The sequence below is a fragment of the Nyctibius grandis genome, chromosome 2, assembly GCF_013368605.1.
Source record: "Nyctibius grandis isolate bNycGra1 chromosome 2, bNycGra1.pri, whole genome shotgun sequence".
Classification (NCBI taxonomy): Eukaryota; Metazoa; Chordata; class Aves; order Nyctibiiformes; family Nyctibiidae; genus Nyctibius; species Nyctibius grandis.
In genome coordinates, this window is record NC_090659.1 from 39,533,220 (window position 1) to 39,552,229 (window position 19,010).

At 40.5% G+C, this 19,010-nt stretch overlaps 1 protein-coding gene across 2 annotated transcripts in view; it reads right to left on the reverse strand.

The window, feature by feature from the left end:
- Window positions 1-19,010, reverse strand: part of GLRA2 (glycine receptor alpha 2) — a 134,030-nt gene that overhangs the window by 14,078 nt on the left and 100,942 nt on the right. For both annotated transcript variants that reach the window (XM_068425091.1, XM_068425092.1), the window contains exon 8: window positions 15,709-15,858. In XM_068425091.1, the coding sequence (XP_068281192.1) occupies window positions 15,709-15,858 (150 nt within the window). The remainder of the gene's footprint in view (window positions 1-15,708; window positions 15,859-19,010) is intronic.

Here is a 19,010-nt window from a genome sequence, read left to right on the forward strand (position 1 = left end):
ATGGCATGAGGTTCAACAAGAACAAGTGCCGGGTCTTACACTTCGGCCACAACAACCCCATGCAGCGCTACAGGCTCGGGGAAGAGTGGTTAGAAAGTGGCCCAGCGGAAAGAGACCTGGGGGTGCTGATCGACAGCCAGCTAAACATGAGCCAGCAGTGTGCCCAGGTGGCCAAGAAGGCCAATGGCATCCTGGCCTCTATTAGGAATACTGTAGCCAGCCGGTCTAGGGAAGTGATCATCCCTCTGTACTCAGCACTGGTGAGGCCGCACCTTGAATACTGTATCCAGTTTTGGGCCGCGCACTTCAAGAAAGATGTTGAGGTGTTGGAGCGAGTCCAGAGGAGGGCGACCAAGCTGGTGAAGGATCTGGAGGGTATGACCTATGAGGAATGGCTGAGGGAGCTGGGGTTGTTTAGCCTGGAGAAGAGGAGGCTCCGAGGTGACCTTATTGCAGTCTACAACTACCTGAAGGGAGGTTGTAGTGGAGTGGCAGTCAGCCTCTTCTCCTGGGCAACTAGCGATAGGACAAGAGGACATAGCCTCAAGCTTCACCAGGGGAGGTTCAGGTTGGACATTAGGAAGCATTTCTTCACAGAAAGGGTCATTAGACATTGGAATGAGCTGCCCAGGGAGGTGGTGAAGTCACCATCTCTGGAAGTGTTTAAGAAAAGACTGGACATGGCACTTAGTGCTATGGTCTAGTTGACATGGTGGTGTCAGTGCAATGGTTGGACTCGATGATCCCTGAGGTCTCTTCCAACCTGATTGATTCTGTGATTCTGTGATTCTTCAGGTGGTGTTCCAATTTGACATTACAGAAAATATCACCTTACTGATCAAGGCCATAAACAAACATATAAAACACATGGATATATTCTCCCTGTAATTTGGAAAGAAAACAAAAGTAATGGAAGACCCATGAACAATATTGGCAATATCCCCCTCCTCACACTTGGTCACTGACAGTCTGAAGCCAGGCAATGAAAGGCTCCTTTCAATGGCCATCAGGGGTTTCTATGAGTCCCTTGCCATCACCAGCTTTGTGCTTTAATGATGATCCCGGAACTCATTTGCAGTGTCTCTGTGTGGTGCTGCACTGAATGATTTCTTCCCACAGGATGAAAAGCTGGGTTATCCCTTCCTTAAATCTGAAGGTAGCAGGTATTTCAAAGCGTGAGACCATTGAACCATCACCTGAGGGGACAGCTGTCTAGAGGATATTTTAAATGTGTTTGACACATTTAAATAGATGGTTTCATCTTGCCAGTCTTGGAATGGCTCCTAAAATAAATGTCAATATAAAGAATAAGGCAGTTTGGTTTGGATGATTAAGAGAATCTGGTTCATATATACAAGGTGTGACAATTCCAATCACATCTTCATTTCAATTTACAGGAAAGAAATAAACTAGGCTTCATTATTGTTCATACTGCTGGTGCTATATATTTGACATGATAATCTACAGTATTAGTCAGTAAATTGACTCACTGGACTGCCCTTTATCATATGCTCCATTTTCCGCTCAGCAGGGCCCTCTCTAACTGCTATATATAACCAAGGAGGAAAAAAAAAAGAGACAGTTCTCTCTTAGATCATTATAAGATGATGTTGCATTCAGTTTTCCTGTTGCTTCAAAGGTTATAAATGATGTGATCTTTTCACCATCACAGATAATATATGGCTGCTGTTTGTCTGACTTGTCAACTCCCCACACAGAAATCCGATACTCCTCACTTGTCACATATTCATTTCAGATGTGTGTTCTCTTGCAGGGCCCAAAACTGAATAGTCACTGTATTCCTATCTGCCAGGTTTTAAGTCTTGCCTTGTGTGGCCCTTCCTTGTCAAACCACAGTTGTCACGTTAGCAACCCACAGAGTACTTGCAGTAAACGTAAAATCTCCTGATAGTAATTAAAATTCTGCATGCTTTTCTATTAAATAAAGAAAATCATCATGCATCTTAATCCATAGCTCTGCTCTTCTGCCACTGTTTTTTAAATGTCTGATTACTGAGCTAATTGCTCAGGCACATTGTTTTTAGACAGCATCATGCATTTATGGGTTTTATATCACTGTCGACATAAGTATTGCATTAATCCTGGCCCTTCATCTATGTGTTAAAATATTGTTTCCTCAGTCCAGACAGATGTTGAAATTAGGAGTAACCTCTAAAAGGGGCTAGAAGGTGAAGGGCAGTTCTCAGTGCTACAAAAGAATGAGAGCACAGACTCAGAAAGCGGAGAGCTCAGTAGGAGACTGGCATGAGTTACAAAATACAAAGTTGTGTAGCTGTATTTCAGCAGCATATCTGCAGCTATATTCTGTGCTGCTGCAGAAGGAAGGGGAACCAAAGAGCCTTAGGATAGAAAGAGTCTATTGCTATTCCTGTCCAGAATGGTAAATAATTGTTCAGAGACTTTTTTACTGACCTTTGTTCCAGGAGTACATGCAAGTCAAGGAGAATTACAGGGTGTAAATCAGAAACTCAGCTTCAGGTCAGCACATCCGCAAAGAGATATAATTCAGCTCACAAGCTCACAGTCTCCCTGAGGAACAATCCCTCACAAATCTCTCTTAAAGTCATTCCTGATATATTGGGCACATTACAGAAGAAACTGTTTAAGAGCACTGATTAATATTTTCAGCAACTGTAAATCTTCCAGCATACTGCCTGGTGCTGGCTCTACCAGCTGGCTCTCAAGGGCTCTTCTGGTCCTGTTCCCCATCGCGCTATGATTCTGTGTTTGTAGTCTGATGAAGAGAATAGGAATCAATAACCATCCAGGCCAAACAACTTTCTCTACATTGTAAGGCATTAAACATGCAAAGAGGTTAAAATCTAAGCCTCTTTTCTTCAAAGCTTCGAAAACTGCTGGCAGAAAAGATCCCCAGATTCATATGAATTTGGTAACAATTCCTAAGACATATTCACTTTGATATGGAAGGCAAGAGGGGAGGACTTGTAGGAAAAGAAAGATCAAAATTCACATCCCACCATGTCATGCTGATTACCCCTGGGGCACCCCTGTACCCCCAGGGTACAGTGCTTTGCAGGCGTCTGCCTTGGGCTAAGGCAGCCTGCAGCTCACACAAGAGATGAGGTGTGGTACGCCCCTCAAAATACCTTTCTATCTCCCCTCTGATGAATAAGACCCCACTCCAGGAGAACTAGGTTCTTGTTTCATAGCTGAAGGAGGTAAATGTTTGACAGACTCATAAGAGCCACGTCAGGCAGCGAGGAACGTGCAGCAGTGACAGGAAAAAAGTGAGACTCTGAGAACACTGGCTGGGATGCCACATGCAATAAAACCATCTATTAGCCTCACGTGGGGTTTGAATAATATTCAGGAAATAACAGCTCTTAGGTTCAAATGCAGCGTCTGATGAAAAGAAACCTGTTGGCATGATATAAGCCTGTTATTCAACCCCAGCTATGCAAATACCCACAAGATAACTCATCAAACAAAGGGAAAAGCAGTAACAGAACAAAGAAGCGTGACAAAATCATCAGTCTTCACATGTCAAAATGCAAAATTAAATAGATTATTTTTACAACAAAATAACACGAGATAAGCCACAAGGGAAAGTGAACAAAGATCAAAGAGCAAATAAGAGACAGACAACACAAAGAGGCATCCCCAGTATCTAGAAGTAATAGAAGAACAGGAGTGTACAGCACCAGAGCATCTTAAAAGAGCTGTCGCGTATTTGGGGAAAAACATCCTTTGTGCAAACTTGAAAAAAAAGAGTATTTGTAGCTAGGGAGCAAGACATCTTCTGTGCCTGTAGAAAGCTGCTCTCTCTGGACTTTTTATTACTCTTTCCTCACACTCCTATTTGGTCCCTATGAAAAAGTACAGTTTATATCTCCACTGCATGAACATCCAGCATAAGTAACAGTAAGGGCAGAATAATAAAAGCCCAACCCATTAGCGAAAAATACAGAAATGACTCCACCAAAGTTCATGACAGACAAATCTAGGACATCTCCAAAATAAGGAACAAAGTGGCCGTGCCCAAAAACATTTTAAAAAAAGAACTGCAACAGCTAGCTAATCAATTGCTTTTATGTAAGATCTGAAGTTGACGTGAAAGGTGAAGATTTGGAACAGCAGCACTGACTTACTGCTTCATGGCATTTATTTTTTTTTAATTATGGGAGCAAATAGTCTTGCTTTCCTCCATTGTTTTTACTTCCTTGTTTGCATAGACTGAAGACCCCCAGCCACCACCTGAGAAAGCTGAAATGGCAGGATGAAGTTGGCTTATGGTAAGTCCTTAAATATGCTAAATTTGTTCCTGCTCTTGTTCATGTGATTGTACAAAGAGAAATACCTTAGATCAGGAAATAAAACTAGTAACTAGCTCTCCTCCTTTCTCTTTCAACCCTACTCTCCTTGCAGGCATAGTCACTGAACTCCGTATTACTTTGTTCATGACAAATACCCACTGAACCCTGCAAATATGCATTACAATTTGCAAAACCATCAGTCATCCTGTTTGCTTTCATCGAATACATAGCTTTGGTTATTTTTATTTCTTGATCAACCTCACACAAGATCCGCCTCCACTTCCAACACCCTCTTCACTCCTGACTTGCACTCCTAGAAGCTCCAGTGTCCATACATACTCCTAGTCCCACAAACGCTGAGGAGCTGATGCGAACAATTCATAGCAATTTTAAGAAAAGTTTTTAATAACTCGGAAATAGTCACATGGAACTGACTGCTCTACCCATAAATAGCAAAGGCTACTCATCACAAATATACCACCTCTGGCTTAGAAAGTCCTTGAGCTGCACAGTCTTGGAGCCCAAGAGGATGCATCGAGGACGTACTGCTGTCACAGAGAGCTTCCTGTGCCAGGCAGAGCCCTGGTCTCACACAGAACAGCCTTCTTTGGGTTTATCATCTCCAGATGGAACCTTCCACAGCGAAGAGATGCAGCCGGTTGCTTAACAGCTGCCCCATGAATTTCAAAGCTATTTAACTTCTAAGTTTGGATAATTACCAGAAGCAATGTTCCTACCAATCTCTTTGCCTTCTGACTATAATGCAGCATGTTTAGCTTAAACAGGTGACAAGTTCATTTTTCCTAAGATATAAGACTGAAAACAAGCATCTGTTTTATTATATTACACCTTTCTATAACCATTAGTAAAACAACTGTTCACAAGCACTTTTTTAAATCTATAATAAAGATCTATTATTTGTACCCTCTTCTGTTTCAGAAAACTGATAGGAACCCAGTTTTATGGGGTCTGTGATAAGAAATTTGGCTGTTGCTAGGTAGAAGGGTTAAGCTGAAAACAAATGCTACATGAAGAACACATTGACTAGGCTGAAAAGCCAAAAACCAGATTTGTGATCTGGATAGGAAGGGCAACTAAGCTCACACTTGGTAGGAAAGGGTTGAAAAGTAATTTTAAAAAGCTGTATAGAGCAATAATTTTGAAGGTAGCAGACAAATCAAGAAACAACTAATGCTCTTTAGTTTTGCTAGGAAAATCATTACTAGAAATATTGGTGAGGCTACCTGGAGTGAGAAGCGTGATACCCAAACACAAGAAGCTCAGAGAACTAAAATTAATAAATTCAGAAAAGCTGAAGCCCAGGCATGGCCAGCATATGAGAGCCTGGGGAAAACAGGCAATTACTAGGTAGACAGGAACAAAAGAAATACAGTGAACTATGTGGGAAACAGAGTGAAAAGCTAATGTAGGGAGAATAATATCTAAAATATGTTATGCCTCCTTTGCTTTTTCATCTTAGACACACACGCATACATGCACAAATACCCAAGGAGGGACCTGTCTCATGGAAGGTTAGCTAACATCATGGTCTAATAAGGAAACTATTGTTGAATAGCTGCATAATTTGCCACTGCTCCTCTGCAAAGAATGGGGCAAGAAATTGCAGAACTTGAAAGAAAGGTAATTGTCTTCTGCAAGAGCCACTGGAAGGTTATAGGAAATACCTATATAGTCTATTGTTAGGGCTGGAAAATTCCTGAGCAAGAGCACAAAGTTATTTTCAGAAGACTTGAGTACCTGCTCATTGGAGTAAATATCTACAAACACAAGAACATCCCCCAGGTTTCACATGGGAAGTCCCATGACAGTGTCAGGGTCACCAACCTTTCAATGTTAGGACAGAGTACTACAACATAGGTATAAACACCTATGTTGCACATGCAATGAAACACATGGGATCAGACAAATGCATCTTAATTCATCCAGGTATGTAATGGTGAAAAAAAAAAGAGTATTAGGACTTTGAGGCATGTCTTCCATACAGAAGATACCAAAGGTTGTAAAAGAGCATCCTGTGATGCACAAGTTCTCTCTGTCTCATGAGAGTGTAGTGGCATCACAATTGATTAGACTTGCTATGATTTCCCTTGCCTTTCATGCTCAACACAGAAAAAAGCCTACAAGACCAAAATCCTGCAGATGGGGCAAATGAGGAGTCTTAGTGTCTGATTCTATACTGTGCTTTGCAAAACCTGAAGACCATGAATGTGGTAAAAACCTTTGTTTTTTTTTTTCAGAAATATCTGTTATACAGCTCTTTCCTGTTAACTTGACAACAGAGATGAACCATGTTAGAAAAGTGAACCCTCCATGGAAGTAAAACAGAAAGCTGGCATAAGTTAACAAACAACAGATAAATTAATTTCTCAGAAAGCTTGTGCTAGAGTATCAGGGCTGCTCTTTGCAGGTACCTGTAAGACTTTATATCCTGAAGAAGAAATGCACAACTTGCTTTCCTAGAATGGCATGCAAGATCTCACATGATCTGTGGCTGGGCTTGGCAAGGAGTTTTCAGATGCTCCCAACTTGAAATGGGTCTTTGTGAGGACTCTGGGAAGACTCAGCAGCAAGCACTCAAATTATGTGGAGCTTTAAGGTGTTTATTCCTTCCAGTGTAACTATCTCTAGACCCCTCCTCATGTTGGAACAAAGAAAATCTCCTTCCCCACCTATCCATCTACTCCCAGTTGGTCAATTGCTTCTTTTGTGCAAGATAGATCAGTGTTATTACAAAAAAAAAAAAAAACAAAAAAAACCCACAACCAAAAACACCCCTCCAAAAAACAGACAGCAAGATAAATACCTGAGTACGAATATCCATGTTTACAGTAAATAGCATCTTGTTCTAGCAGTGGATCAAGTGAAATAAGCATGTCTGATCATTAAATCAAGATAAATGTCTCAGAATCAGGCTCTGACTGATCAGTGCGCCATAAGCAATGGCTGTTAACTTGAACAGAAATGGCTAAACAATGTTGTTTTCCCTCTGGAAAAAAAAAAAAGAGAAACAAATGGCTTCTACACCACTTTTTAAAAAATACTATAAAAACTGGATTTTTATGGGAACTCATGAAGTTTTTCAGACCTTGAGAGAGCATGAGATTTCAACAGTATAGTTAATACAATTTGGTTTTGCACAATGTCATTTGGACAACATCATTACAGAATGCTTCACAATTAATTACATTCAAATAGCAGCTTCTATCCCCTGTGGAGAATGGGATTAATTGGGTCAGATGTAAATATGCATTTCATGTATCCTACTGAACACTTGCCCATCTCACCAATTTACCATGTAATTTGATACAACTGGTGTACTATGCTCTGGAGATGCGCAGGGCGAGCACAGTTGCAAGTCAGGGTAGAAATAGACAGATAGAGCAGTGCTGGTATTCTCAGCCTGTATCATGCTTAACTCTAACTGCATGACCCTTTCATTCTCTTGCAGAAATACTAATTTATATTTATTCATGCTGAAATACTCTGCTGTTGAAAATGAAGCTTGGGACAGAACTCTGAACAGATATGAAACGTCGTGACAGACCCCTGGGAGCGTGAGATCAGAAACTGTTCTCTTCCCAGGTGTCTTCACCCCCCGTTGGAAAGAGGACCTGACCATCACTGCAGTGAGAAACCCTGAGACCAGGGCCTTAGTGGGTCCTGACTCTGAGCAGGGAAAGAGTAAAGATAAGCTACCTACAGGGAAAGACCACAGGAGACAACTTTGGGGCAAGGTTGTTTCCTTGACCGCTTGTGCAGCCTAAGTATAAACCTTGGGAGTGCAATGGCTTTTCAGTCTCTTTCTGGAGTCTTAGGTAGGCTCAGTTTAGGTTAAACATACTCCTTCTGAAGTCCCCTTTCTTCATTTTTTATCATGAAGCGCATATTTGACTGGCTTTTTTCCATGAAATAAGGTGGTCCAGAACACATTAAGTGAAAGAATCACCATTTTCTAAAATAATCTGGAAAACAAAAGCTTGTACCTGTGGCAGGGTGTTCTTAAAAAGCTACTTCTTGTTGCTTTAAAGTATCAAAAATAAGAACACTGTTTCCTGGCTCTTTCTAGCTTACTCTGCCCTATTTTCAGTTTGCACTCTCCCCTAGGTATAATGAAAAATGAGACATTTGCACCCAGCTGGAGGTGCCTTTCATGAGCTGGAAAACTGCAGAGTTCATTTCTGGCGTGTTTCCTGCTGCTCATGAGTAACTACCACGACAAACTCACTCAAGTGAAGTGCAAACTTCAGTCCCCAGGGCTTGTCAGTTCAGAGCTGATCCTTTCAGCCACTGCATGCTGGGTAGGTACAAGAGAGGATTCAGAGTTTCTAAAGCAAAGTAACACTACCAAGCAAACAAAAAAAAACTTCATTGAGTACTCCTTCCGGCTTTTCCAGTCCTGCATGTCCCAGGTGGTGCAGCATACAGTCATTTTGTCATCCCAGATCTGAAATATTGTAATATTACTGTTCTGCAGCCCCTTTAAACTTAGTTTTACAATGCTTATACCCTGTTCATAACTTATTTAACATTAAGGAGTAATTTGCTAAAGTATTTGCAAGCTGACCAACATGACTCATTATACTGTATCATATCCTACTTGCTGCTTTAGTGACGTGCACAGTCCCTACGGTTTGATTACCTGTCCCCTTCTCCCACAGAGTACTCTGTGTTGCACCGCTCTGATCGTTTCAGTGGATATAAACATTCACCATTCTGCAGTGTTACCAGCTCCCTATCAGTTCTCCACTTCTCTGGTTTCCACCACCTCTAGACTAGGCATTTTTCCCTGTCCTCAATTTTTGTGAGTTTTGGTTTTGGTGTTTTGTTTTGGTTTTTTTTTCAGAGCTATGAATTTTGTTCTCCTGATTTTGCTGTCCTGGCTTTGCCTCTATTTTGGAACCTGGATTCCATTACTTCAGCTTGCACACTTGTACTCTACCAGTTTTAATTAATGCTTAGATATTTGGACTTGATATTTTGAGGTCTTTCTCAGGAACTGGTATTACATGTTCCATAAATTAGTCTGCCTTTGATTACAGAATGTTTAATGTACCCAAATTTTATATTTGATTTTCAGACTTCTCTCCCTTGAAATGTAACTATCCTTTTTCTCTTCTGTTTATTGGTTTGGGGTGAAAAATCCACCTCATAGTCCATCATCTTATTGTGTCTGAGGCTGTAAAACACATGAAACACAGATATTTGTTTTGAGTTTTTTACCTTCCATCCTCTAGTAAAGGAGAGAAAAGCTTCCATTTCACTTTTCATGACACTTGTAAACATTCCCTTATAAAACTCAATTTCTTTCTTCCACTGTTCCTTTGTCTGTGTTTTCGCTGGAAAATCTGCATTTCCAATAAGCTTAGTCTGTCCACTTGGACAGACTGATCTTACTAGATCTTTGATCCATTGTTTGGATACCACCCCCATGGCTGAACTGCTGCTTTTCCTACAGGTTATTCTTTCTCTGGGGTCTCCTGACTCTCTTTAGACTTGTGCCTAGAGCTAGACTAAGGATTTATATCCATATGTTTTTCCTGTTTGAAATTATGCTTTTGTTTAAATGTTTAAACTCACCGTAGTAAGTCCATTTAATTAACAATAAAGATACTTCGGCTTATGTTAACTAGGGCCATTCCTAGCCTATTCATGCTCACAATAAATAGACAGACAATGTCGTTCAGATGAAGTTACCAGGTGACATGGCAACGTGCTGAAACGTATTGTATCTATTATTTAACTGGTTTGACGCAGTCGTATGTGGGACTATAACTTCAAGCTAAATGACCATTTTGGTGTGTTTATCTTCTGCTGTATTTTTTCTATGCAGTTACATTAAAGTGCTAATGCAATTGTCCTGGAGAAAGAAAAGCAACCACAATATCTTGAGGGTGTTTATCTACAGCAGAAGCTACATGGTCTTTAATCTGTTGAGTAAGCAATATGAGAGAGAAAAAGCCATTCAGACTCGGATTCCTATTTTTCACAATGAAACTCGTGTGCCTGAGCTCGCTCGGTGAGTACCAAAAATAGCTCAGCAAAAAGGGCTTTCCTTGAGCACTTCCATTATTCACATGATGCGGCACCTTACATAACGTGGAGTGTGCACGTCACCCCGCTGAGTGAGGTGCGCACGGATGCTAGAGGGCAAAAATTTCCACTGGGGACAGTAGTACCAAGTGTTTTAAAGGCAAAATCAGGCTGAAGGCACTGATTTTTTTCAATGGGCAAGTCTAGAAAATCTTAGAAAATTGTTTGGGGGGTCTGACGGAGGGATTTCAATATGATCAGAACAGCAGAGATGGCCTTTGGAAATCAGTGCTGCTCAATGCATACCTCTTCTTTTTAAAGATGGAAATACTATATTATCTTGACAGTCTCAGTGACTTTTTTTGGGCACTTGAGGTACCTGCCACTCCACCGACAGCTCCATCCAGAGACCAGCAGTTCTCTGAAGCACTCGACCAGATGCTGCCATCTTTGCTTAGTGGAATTATCCTTTGCTGCTGTAATCACTTAGTCTCAGTCCTAGCTCTTTCATTTGAAAACATCGTTTGTGCCTCCCTTTGCTAATCTGCATGCATGTGAACCCCCCTGGCTGCGGCATTTTTATTTGTATTGCTCTGTGCTCCCTGCACATGGGATTAAAGTCTGTCACAGCCTCCAGCTGCACAGTTTTTCGTTCAAGCTATGAAGTATTTCTTTTAACACTAACAGTTCCAAACTTAACCCCTATTCTTGGTTACAGTGGTAACCATCACACATATAATTTAGGAAGTCATCTTTGAGATGGCGGTATGAATATTAGTGTACTGTGACTCATTTTGGCTACTGATCATATAACATAATAATTACTGTTTTCAAAAAGGGATGATTGAACCTGTGTAAACAGAGTTCTTCTGCTTCCCTGGAAACCCATCATTTTGAAAAACAAGCAAATCTTTTTTGATTATTACAAATAGTATTTTAAAAAATAAGTTATTTTCTTTCAGGGGATCTGGCACTAAGCAAATTTAGATATTGATACAATGAAACTGTACTACATCCTCAGTACCACAAGACACGTGGCTTCTGCAGCCTCTACTCTCTCTATGCAAAAAGTAGTATAATGATACACAATAAATAGGTAACCATATATCTCATCAGTGAAGCATTGCTACTGATGGATGTATTTCACTGTGAGCAGGAAGACTACATGAATCTCTAGGACAAGCATTGAATACTTCCTCCAACAGAAACTGTGTGGGGGAGGCAGACAGGTTGAAGCACTGATGACCTGAGGATACAGGGATTTATTCTGTATGGAAGATGGCAACAGGTCCTGATAGTGCAATCTTTTCTAATGCAATGACAGGTCAATGGTTCAGCTGTAAATACAATTTCTGGACCATCAACAATACAATCCAGACTTTCCTAGAGAAACATTAACCAGTCTGATCTTTGGCTTAAGAGATCTGATGGTCTCTTAAGGTATCTTGTACTTTCATGCAATGCTGTGAGGGTTGCAGCACTAAGAGAACAAGACCCAGCAGAAGCAATAACAAAACCAGTGACAGAGATATAGGCTTACAAAACTGAGAGCAGTATTTTTCTTGTTTTGTAGATCTAGCTGCTAAATCCATGAATCCTGGTCAGGAGTCATTTAGCGCTTATTTTTTCTCTCCCCAGATTAGCACTGAATGATGCAGTATAAATATTCAAACACCCCTCTTTTACACTGTCTCCTCTTGACTATGACTTTTAGATTTGCACTCACCATAAACCCTTGGTTCAGTGAGCAATACCTCAGCAAGTCAAGCTCCCTGCTTGTGAGGCTTCTTGTGGCACCACAGGCTGTGTTGCTACATTGTCCTCTGCACACAAATATCTTTCTCTTGAGCAGAAAAGTACTGAGCTGCAGCTATGGCAGCATTGCTCCAGAAACCTTTGTCTTGGTATGTCTCCTCTGTTCACCTCTCAAGTGCACATCGCTTCTGTGGTGGGAGTTCTCCAGGGGAAATCAAGGCCAGTGCAGCTCCAGCTCTTAGTGTTCTGCAGCAAAAGTACTGCAGCGACATGGGCCCTCTGTGTACTGCCCTGGCTGTATGTGTAAAACACAATATTCAAAAGTAGAAGAGAGGTTTCTGCAAGCTTTCCCTAGAGAGAGGATAACTGGGCCTTACACGAGCCTTAGTTGAACTACTAGCACTTTGTGAATGGTAAGACACGCAACACTGAGTACTTACTTGACTGGTTTTGTAGCTGTATGGCATCAGCTTTCCAATGGCAGCATAGTAATGTTGGTCATATCTCCTGAATTTTTTATTTTCATGTTCAGTTTTGTATATGTGTAAATATGATTATTTCTACAATAAAAAGTATCCAGAAATGAAGGCTCTCTTCTGCTGCTTGATATCATAGCTCTGAAAGTGACCTGTTTATTGCTTTGCAAACCCTCTATCCTAATGTTGCAGTGTAACATGAACTGTGGTTTTTGCTTTGATTTTGAAAGCTACTAATTCCCTTTGTAGTGTACAAAATGCACTGAAATCATCTGCATCTTATAATCACATAACTTTACAGAGCTTGATCAGTCAGAGGCCCAGCTCAAAAGCTGCTCAGGCAATGTTTTTGTTCTGGAAAATCAGGTCCCGATAGATTTAAATCCTGGTCCCATTTTATTTAAATGAATACATCTCATTTCTCATCCACCAGTACCAAGCAGTGAGCTGCACACTAAGCTCATTTCTCTCTCCATCACTGATTTTATTACCTCCACAACTCACCCGTAATCTGGATCTATCAGCTGCTGTCATATTGCTTCTAATCTGCTACACGTTACACTGTGTAAAAGATTTCAGCCCTATGGCTCTTCTCCAAGCAAATAAAAATAAACCAATGAAGTACATTTTTTCATTCATAGCTATTCATACTCCACTAAGCAGGGCTCAGGACATCATGAGGAGGAACACTGCAGCTTGAGAGTTCAGGAATAAATACCATACCAATAAAAATGCATTTCATTATACATACCAAATTTTGTTGGAATGCACTTATCTCAAAGATGACACAATGTGGGATTTACTGTCTCAAGGCATTTTATATGCTCCTGTTCCCGCCCATTCACACTATAGTTATACAGGACCAGGCTACCGAATATACATGCGCTTTCCTTGGGAGGTTTGGAATAGGGATGGCACAAGCCAACCATGGAAAAAAGGAAGCATAAGGATGGGCATTAAGAATGTACAATATGGAACTGCTGTTCCTGCTGGGGACAGTACTGTGCATTTTGTGGGGACATTTAGCAAAGAGAATACAAGAGACTACTACTGATGCCATCAAAATAATCCATTTTGCTGATTTATGGCATCGTTACGCATACTAAAGCTCTCTCTTGCTTTCTCTTTCTCACTACAGTTTTACCCTGAAACTTGAATTGCCGATCTGATTCACTGTCCCGTAAGCTGATGACTCTTTGCTCCGCAAGCCATTCATGCGCCGCATGGACTCGACGCTTTCATTCCCAACAGTCATAGTCTGTGCCTGTCCCCAGAGTGTCAGCATAGATAGCAGCAGCAAGAATAAGAATAGCACAGTGGTAACACAACGACACACAACACGCAAAGAGAAGAATGGCTCAGTTAGAGAAGACCATCATGCAAAACAACGTGAATCACTTTCAAGGCAAAATAAAATGAGCAAATGATGAGAGACAATGCAGAAAACACCTCCTAAAGAGATGGCCTTAGTAACATTATTCTCTGTTTTGAAATTCATGCAACCAGATTCATAGAAAAAGTGAAAGTAAGCCTGTGCAAATGGATAGGTGTCTCTTACTCCAGCAGAATATTTCCTTGTATTTAATTAGAGCATTACCCATTTTGCAAAGAATCTATGTACCTGTTGGCTTAGGATAAACACATATCTTCTGATTATTTGGTTTCAAATAACTTTCTCTTAATAGTCACCAGAATAATCATTCCCACAGCAGATGAATGACCACTTCCATGGACCAAAACCTCATAATTTTTGAATGATGCCACTGGATACTGTTACTTACCAATGGTGGCTTCTTACCTACTTGTTCATCTCTAAAGAAGACATTGTATCCAAAACCAAAATTACAGACGCCATACAGCAGCTTCTGCTGCTGCCATGTTGTTTTTTGGAAAGAAAGGCTTCCAGCAACAGTGCATCTGGCGTGTGTGCCTGCAGACGGGCAAGATTTTCTGCTCTTTTCTGTAACCTAATCTTAACGGGAATCTCAATTCACCTGACAATAATATTAAACCAGAGAACAGCACTGGATTGCTTCCCAGAGCATCCATCAAATATTACATTAGCTACAGCACATTTATTAGACAGACCTGTCAAAACAAATGCCCTGTGCCATTGTTGTCATCCCTCTTGTAAAGGAAGCCAATATTTGTGGCTTGAAGTACTCGTGCAGCTCAAGCAAATATTTATTATTTCACCTAGCAAATGCATATGTACAGCGTAAACCTAAATGTTTCTACTGATATGGAAAACCAGTGACATAGATACAGGGAGGATGAAGCCTTTATAGTTCTGGGGAAGATCATAACTGGACTAAAATTCAATTTAATGTCTATTCTTGTCTTTCGATTTACCAAAGAAAAAAAAAAACAGGAAAAGTGGACAGACTTCCTAAAAATATTCCTAGACTGACATTTAGGTTAAAAACAAGCGTCTCGTCTACATTTCAGTCACTGGTATAAAAGGATGTGATAATGATACTTACAAATAGTAAAGTTTGTTTGTTAAAAAGTTTGAAGTTTGTGTCAGTAACAAACTCTGAAATAGTAGAATCTAGAGAGGAAATTCTCCTAATCCTTCTCTTTTTAAAAGTGGTCATGTCTCCTGGTTTCAGCTGGGAAAGACACCAGTTGCTGGTGGTTTAAAAGTGAGAGCAGAACTGCCAATTATTCTGCAATGGGCCAGTCTAAGAAGTCTCCCATTTTAGCATAACGAGGGTAGCACTAGAAAAGACAAGTCTCAGGCATTTGCTGATGTCAGCACATTTGGATAATGTCAAAGATATCATATCGATGCTCTACCTATGTCATCACTTCCAACGGATCCCTATCCACTGGTGGGTGCCACTTACTGGCACAATAGTTGTAAAGGTACAGCTGCCTCAACAATTGCAAGAAGAGAATAAAATTCTGGGAATCCATGACCAATCTGTTGACATTTATCTGTAACTTCATAAATTGCAAATAAACCCAGCTGCCAGTTATCAGCCCTTTATCAAGGAGTAAATCACTCAAAAGGAAGCTTTGGAATGAGACTCTCCTGTGAGGGCAAGAGGAACTGAGGTGAGAAATCAACTGCACGTCAGCGTGCTGTCAGGGCAGACTCAGTCACTCGAAGTAAAGAGCACCTGTACCTTGTTCTGTCTTCTTTGCCTTCTTCGAAGCCTCAGAAACTCCTTGTGCTGCCGTGAAACAAAGTTGACTGCTGCATATTCCAGTAATGCAGCAAAGACAAAGAGAAGGCACACGGCCATCCAGATGTCGATAGCTTTTACATAGGAGACCTAGAAAGAAATAGGACACAGCATGTTATATTTCAAATGTCTTCATAAGCTGAAGATATTGATGTGAAAATGCGAACACATTTCTGCACAGCATGAGTTCCAGTTGTTCAATGAAGTCGGGTTTTTCTTGATTTCTGCTTTGGTCTGTTAGTTTATTGGCTTAAAACAAATAAATAATCCAACAATTAATGGAAATGAATGTTCACAAAGAATAGACAAATTATGAGTTACTGCCTTTATGAAAAGAATCAGGATTAGTCTAACAAAATACAAATGTTCTTATAGTCATAATCACAGCTTATCAGAAAGAATATGAATACAGGCCGTGATACAATACCTATTGAAAAACAACTCTAGAAATTTTATAGTTATCACCTTTTTCATCTTTTATGAACCAATTATTATATTGATTAATTAGCTATATTTGGTATCCGTAACCTCAAAGTAAACTCAAGGTACTGTATCCTATGGGTTGATACAACTTTACAAATTAAATATTTTATCCCAGTTGCTTGATCTTTGTCCAACAACTCTATAAGAAAAATAAATCTCCATAGATATTATCTGCTACAAAAACCCAAATATCAGATGTCCTCTGTTCTAGTAAAAGCCTGTTCTGATTTGAATTGACTGGTCCACAATAAATGAGATATTTTACAACACTTCAGTGTCACAAGAATTTTATCATATTACCCACACTGGGCCAAACAGTAGACAATTAATGAGCTACACATTATGCATATCAAAGGTACATTGTCCTCCATAGCTGTATTTAGTCTCTGTTTTTCTTTGCAGTCTTGCAGTTTTTAAGCAGAGATCTTATGATTAGGCAACAGCAGGTTGTCTCTTTTGTTTTTCAGGTATTACATCCAGGGTGGAATTAAAATCATCTGACTTTTCATGTCTACAACATACATTTAAGCTAGTTGCCTGAACTACTTTGATATAAATAAATCAAGGGATGAAGAAGAACAGGCATTTCTAGGACACAATGCATCTGAACTGTTTTAGATGTCTTCTCTAGGATGAGATGAATAACACCCAAATAGTGCTTCTTCATCCTCATGTCTGTAAAGTGGAGCTTAGAACCACTGTCTAAGCACAGACACATGGGACTTTACTCAGTTGTCTAAATAAAAGCATCACATACTGCCACTATAGGTACCTAGCCTCCATTTGCTAACCCAGCAGAGCACAGATCTCCAGTATCATACTACCCAGTCCTCTGGAGATATCTCAGATACCCAAGGTCACCTCAAATGGCACCACCATACAACTGAATCAAGATAAGTAAAATGGATTGTACCTAAACCCTGAAAAATTATAATAAAAGGTATTTAACATCTGAATAGTACCCTGCAGGCCAAACATCTCGATGCAATCAAAACATACGGTGGTCTGAAAAGAGAGCAGAAAAGGATGTGTTGTACATCTAAAACTCTAATGTTTAGAAGACCCAATTTCCAGTTTGGAAAACTCCACCTTTACACTTTGCACACTCTATTCAAAATGACCTTACTCGTATGGTCGTGGCTACCGTGAATGATGAAGGGAAGCACACCTGTTTCAGTAGATTTTGCTCCTATTTACCATGTGCTTGAATAGCATCATTTTTCCAAGTCTGTAGAACATTTTTTGTTAACGTCAAACAGAATATACTGAACTATGTGCTCCAGCAAACAATATGAATAGAGGAACTGGCATATAAAGCATGGCAGAAAGGATACAGAGCTCCACTCTGCAGATCCTGAACACCGAGCAGGACATTTTAAAGGAGCCACGTAATGTTATTCAGCTTGCATCATGGGAACATACATTTCAGTAGCTGAGGCCATAGCGCAGCTCCACACTACAATGCCCACAATACAACGTGAATAGGCTGAGGTGGAAGTGGAGAGTTTAGAAGGCTAAGGTGACACTACAAATCTGTGCCTTTCAATTAGATACACAGCAGGTATTCATTTCTCTCTCCTACACACAGAAAAAAATTTACAAATTACATCTTTACTGAGCAGCTGTGAAACACAGTGAGAACTTGACAACATCCCAGACACTCTGTGCCACAGGCTGATGCGCAGTAGGAATCAAGTCACTGTAATTTGTGTAAAATGCAGCTGAGTTTAGATTGTTTGTTACCTTCCTTGAAGGGGCAGCTTGTTTTCCTTTACAAATACCCTTAGGAGATGTATTAGACATGCGTAAACAGCTGGACTGTGCTGCCAGAGACAGCACAATGCAGGGAGCTGAAGCCACAAGAATCAGCATTTCTGACTGTGCAAATCCTGTCCTAGTGGGCTTAAAGCAGGGAGGGCAAAATAATAAAGGAAGCCTTGAGTTAGCCTTCCTGCCACTTACACAGTGCTGCCATAAATGGCATTCATGCGGTTGCTGAGCCAGCTGGATTATTTTAACTCCAGCCTTCTGGGCTGGAGTCAGAAGTCCAAGATATACTTGGCAGGTACGTAAGTTGTTTTATTGTTTAGCCGTTGCCATGCCATGGCACAGATTTAAATGAGAAAACAGAAAGCAGTTGCTTCCAACAACACATTAAAAATAAATAAATGGAAAAGTCCTGCAATGAGTGGAAGCTGACCCCTTTGTTTTCAAATTACTTTATGTATTTTATCTATGTATCCCCAGTATGTACAGAATTATGCTGCTAAAAGCCTAAAAACCCATGCAATTTTCTGAGGTCAGACTTTTTTCTAGACACCCCTATGCAGGGAAAATGACGTGGATCAATTACACCAAGCCTAGGAGAGCCTCACCCGGTACACGTGTCCAAAGAAGTCCTAAAATGAGTGCCCAGGTTAGATACCTGCACTTTGGTATCTAACGCATACGCAATGCAAAGTTTCAGTGGATTTTAAGGTCTCTTTCTGCTTTAACCGACTTTAACCTGTGTCTTCCTTCAACTAGGAGATAATCACTTCTACCAGATCACAGGCTGATCTGAAGTGGACCTTTTTCAACCACCCTTGCTGAGGCTCTTCCACCTTGTATTAAAATGCTTAAAAATATATTGGACTGGGAACAGAGTCTTCCCTTCCTAGATGCAAATCTTAAGCAGTGGAATATGAAGTCGTTCTCTGTCTCTGCGTCCCAAACACAGGCAGGGATTGAGAAGACCCTATCACAGAGTATTTCATGGT